General features: G+C 40.2%; 1 protein-coding gene across 1 annotated transcript; it reads right to left on the reverse strand.

The window, feature by feature from the left end:
* Positions 1-294: 294 nt before the first annotated feature.
* Positions 295-849, reverse strand: LOC135534713 (zinc finger protein 724-like). The gene has a single exon (XM_064961613.1). It carries the CDS (start codon positions 847-849, stop codon positions 295-297), a length of 555 nt encoding a protein of 184 aa, XP_064817685.1.
* Between the last annotated feature and the right edge of the window lie 3,987 nt (positions 850-4,836).

A 4,836-nucleotide genomic window follows, 5' to 3' on the forward strand; every position in this document is an offset into this window, starting at 1 on the left:
TCTAACAGTCCGTTCCTTAACAGGTACATGTTACTCAATAATTGGAAGAAGCCATTTCATCTGGTAAACACATTATAAGGCAACAATATAAGACAACGGGAGCACTGTGTATGTTCTCTGATGAATTGCAAGAAAAATGAGATGTGAAATATCAATATACACGCTAAGAGAAGTAATTTCTCTCTCCTGTGTGGATTCTCTAATGACGTTTAAGTGATTGTTATGAGTAATATGTTTTCCCAACATCTGAGCTTTTGTAAGCCTTATCCTCGGTGTCATGTTCTTTCAGGCTTCCTAAATTGGCAAAAGATTTGCACCCTGGGAGGAGTGGTAATGCATCTCCCCTCTGTGTATTTTCTCGTGTTGGTTCAGTCTGTTTTTCCGGTTAAAACTCCTTCCACACTGGGAGCAGTGGAAAGGCTTCTCCCCTGTGTGTATTCTCTCATGTTGTTTCAGGCTCCCAAACTGGTTAAAACACTTGCCACACTGGGAGCAGTGATAAGGCTTCTCCCCTGTGTGTATTCTCTCATGGGCTTTCAGGTGTCCTTTCTGGTTAAACATCTTTCCACACTGGGAGCAGCGGTAAGGCTTCTCCCCTGTGTGAAATCTCTCATGCTGTTTCAGCTCCTCTGACTGGTAGAAACACTTTCCACACTGGGAGCAGTGGTAAGGCTTCTCCCCTGTGTGTATTCTCTCATGTCTTTTTAGATCCCCTGACCCGTTGAAACTCTTCCCACACTGGGAGCAGTGGTAAGGCTTCTCCCCTGTGTGTATTCTCTCATGCTTTTTCAGATCCCCCGACTGTTTGAAACAGGGAGCAGTGGTCCTCCCCTGTGTGTATTCTCTCATGCTGTATCAGGTTCCCTAAAACGTTGAAACTCTTTCCACACTGGGAGCAATGGTAAGGTTTCTCCCCTGTGTGTATTCTCTCATGCTGTATCAAGTTCCCTAAATCGTTAAAACTCTTTCCACACTGGGAGCAGTGGTAAGGCTTCTCCCCTGTGTGTATTCTCTCATGTCGTTTCAGGTTCCCTAAATCGTTAAAACCCTTTCCACACTGGGAGCACTGGTGTCGTCTTGCTGGTTTGGACGTCCCTGGCTCTGGTTCCTCTGAGTCTGGTCTTTCTCCTGCCAAAGACAGTGTTTTTAAAAATAGAGACCCGAATGAAATCTCCACATGATAAAACAACAGTGCTATGAGAGTAAATCCTAATCAGATCTCTCAACCTGATGCCAAACAAATGTTTTACAAGTCAGAACACAAAAAACTAAACAGTTCTAGCACACTGAAGACACAGATTCCAATCGAGCAGGTGGTTCTAAATATATAACTTTCATAGCTGTATGATACAGAATGTGACCTACACACTTCCTTAAACATAAAATAACTAAATAAGTAATTTTGTGTAATAGTGTTTACATCGAAGACACAAAGCACACCAGTAACATTTACCCGTTGTCGATAGGGTGGACACTGAGAAAAATTACAAGATTGTATTAATACTGTTTAGCCATTGAATAGCTTTGATGGGTACTCTCTCATCTGTGTCTATGGGACCGAGTTGGGCCTCTGGAGCTTGAGCTGACAATTGATTCATGACTTGCTGATAGAAACCTACAGCTGGTATTACATAGACAAGATGTGTGTGTGTGTGGGGGGGGGGGGGTAACCGAGAGCCTGGAGGAGTAGAACAAAATCCCTTAGTGTTCCAAGTCATCCTGGCATCTGGGCCGGGTTGGGGTTAAAACAACACCAGGTGCAGATGACCACAGGATGAACCCAGGATGGCTTGTGATGCCCCCTGATCAACATGGGAGGGGTGGAACCAGCCCCGACTAAGCATTTATAAGAGCTCTGTTTTTCATTCAAGGTTAAGCTCTCAGCAACACACTCAAGCGTGTGGGGTCAACCGCTTCATTATTGCAATAATTAATCAATATTAAATAAAAATTATTGTTTGAAGAAATGACAAAGTCTCTCTCAGTATACATGAATTTCCATGACAACACCCGCTGTGATCATTTATTTTATTTAGATGTTCACAAACTTTGTACATATTTTGTGTAAAGTAAAAATAATTTTGGGGTAGATGTTGCTAAAAAATATAAAACAACATGTAAAGTGTTGGTCCCATGTTTCATGAACTGAAATAAAAGACCCCAGAATTTTTCCATAAGCTCAGCTTATTTCTCAAAAATGTTGTGCACAAATTTGTTTACATCCGTGTTAGTTAACATTTATTCTCTGCCAAGATAATCCATCCACCTGACAGGTGTGGCATATCAAGAAGCTGATTGAACAGCTTGATTATTACACAGGTGCACCTTGTGCTGTGGAGAATAAAATGCCACTTTCAATGTGCAGATTTGTCACACAACAATGCCACAGATGTCTCAAGTTTTGAGGGAGCGTGCAATTGGCATGCTGACTGCAGGAATATCCACTAGAGCTGTTACCAGATAATTGAATGTACAATTCTCTACCAGAAGCTGTCTCCAATGTCGTTTTAGAGAATTTGGCAGTATATCCAACTGGCCTCACAACCACATATAACGACGCCAGACCAGGATAGAAAACACTGAAGTTTCTAAAACTGTTTGAATGATGTCTGTGAGTATAACAGAACTCATATAGCAGGCAAAACCATGAGAAGAAATCCAAACAAAAAGTGAGAAGTCGAATTTCAAAACAGTGCCTATTTAAATCCCTGATAGTTATGGATGTGCTTGCACTTCCTAGGGCTTCCACTAGACGTCACCGTCTTTAGAACCTGTTTTGAGGATTCTACTATAAAGGAGGGGCTCATAGGAGCTATTTGAGTGAGTGGTCTGGCAGAGAGCCTGGTCTCATGAAGCGCGCTCCCTAGAGAGTTAGCTCCCGTTCCAATGCTTTTCTTCAGACAATGAAATTCTCCGGTTGGAACCTTATTGATGATATGTTAACCTTTAGTGACTCCCCATCCCGGGTCCGGGAGCGTAATCATCGACTGACACTAATTAGCATAATGCAACGGACATAAATATTCCTAGAAAATATTCCTATTCATGAAAATCACAAGTGAAATATATTGAGACACAGCTTAGCCTTTTGTTAATCACCCTGTCATCTCAGATTTTCAAAATATGCTTTACAGTCAAAGCAAGACAAGCATTTGTGTAAGTTTATCGATAGCCTAGCATTTTGTCCAGCTAGCAGCAGGTAACTTGGCCACCAAAATCAGAAAAGCAATCAAATTAAATCGTTTACCTTTGATGAGCTTCGGATGTTTTCACTCACGAGACTCCCAGTTAGATAGCCAATGTTGCTTTTTTCCAAAAATATTATTTTTGTAGGCGAAATAGCTCCATTTGTTCTTCACGTTTGGCTGAGAAATCGACCGGAAATTAGCTCCATAATATCGACAGAAACATGGAAAACGTTGTTTATAATCAATCCTCAAGGTGTTTTTCAAATATCTATTCGATAATATATCCACCGGGACAATTGGTTTTTCAGTAGGACCGATTGAAAAAATGGCTACCTCTGTATTTTACGCAAGAATCACTCTGAGAGCCATCAGATGACCACTTACACAATGTAGCCGCTTACGGGTATTCTTCAACATAAAGGTGTAAAACTATGTCACAATGCTGTTGACACCTTGGGAAATACGGAGAAAAAGGAATCTGGTTGATAGCCCATTCACTGCTCAATAGGGACGCAATAGGGACGCATCGGCACGCAGAGATTTCAAAAGATGAGTCACTTCCGGATTTGATTTTTCTCAGGCTTTCGCCTGCAATACCAGTTCTGTTATACTCAGACAATATTTTTACAGTTTTGGAAACTTTAGAGTGTTTTCTATCCTAAGCTGTCAATTATATGCATATTCCAGCATCTTGTCCTGACAAAAAAGCCTGTTTAATTTGGGAACGTTCTTTTTCCAAAAATGAACATACTGCCCCCTAATCTTAAGACGTTAAAAACATCCTACAGATTGATTGCAGACATGTTTTGCACACTTGTTTCTACGACCTGTCACGGAACTTTTTTAGTTTTTGTCATGGAGGAAATGGTCGCGCCTCATGAAGATGGATTACTGGGCTGAACACGCTAACAACAAGTGGCTAAATGATGAGCTTTATGGAACTTTATGGAACAAATCAGTCATTTATTGTCGAACTGGGATTCCTGGGAGTGCCTTCTGATGAAGATCATCAAAGGTAAGTGAATATTTATAGTGTTTTTTCGAACTAATGTTGACTCCAAGATGGCAGAGTTGTCTTTGGCTGTTTTTGGGTACTGAGTGCCGTTCTCAGATTATGCTTTTTCCGTAAGTTTAAAAAAAAATCTGACATAGCGGATGCATAGAGGATAAGTCCATCTTTAATTCTGTGAATAACACTTGCATCTTTTATCAATGTTTATTATGAGTATTTCTGGGAAATTCACCAGATGTTTTGGAATCAAAACATTTCTGCATGTAACGCGCCAATGTAAACTGAGATTTTTGGATATAAATATGCACATTATCGAACAAAACATACATGTATTGTGTAACATGATATCCTATGAGTGTCATCTAATCAAAGGTTAGTGATTAATTTTATCTATATTTCTGCTTTTTGTGACTGCTATCTTTGGCTGGAAAAATAGCTGTGCGTTTTTAGGACTTGGCTATGAGCTAACAATCACGTTGTGCTTTCGCTGTAAATCATTTTTGAAATCGGACACCATGTGTAGATTAACAAGATGTTTATCTTTCATTTGCTGTATTGGACAGATTACATGAGTTACATATTTCTAAAAAATATTTTAGAATTTCGCTCGCTGCCTTTTCAGCGGAATGTTGTCGT

This window comes from Oncorhynchus masou, unplaced genomic scaffold (genome assembly GCF_036934945.1).
Source record: "Oncorhynchus masou masou isolate Uvic2021 unplaced genomic scaffold, UVic_Omas_1.1 unplaced_scaffold_3857, whole genome shotgun sequence".
Classification (NCBI taxonomy): Eukaryota; Metazoa; Chordata; class Actinopteri; order Salmoniformes; family Salmonidae; genus Oncorhynchus; species Oncorhynchus masou.

What these genes read in the sequence shown, in the direction of transcription:
- LOC135534713 (XM_064961613.1), bottom strand. Translation starts at nt 849, where the DNA reads ATGAGAGAATACACACAGGGGAGGACCACTGCTCCCTGTTTCAAACAG.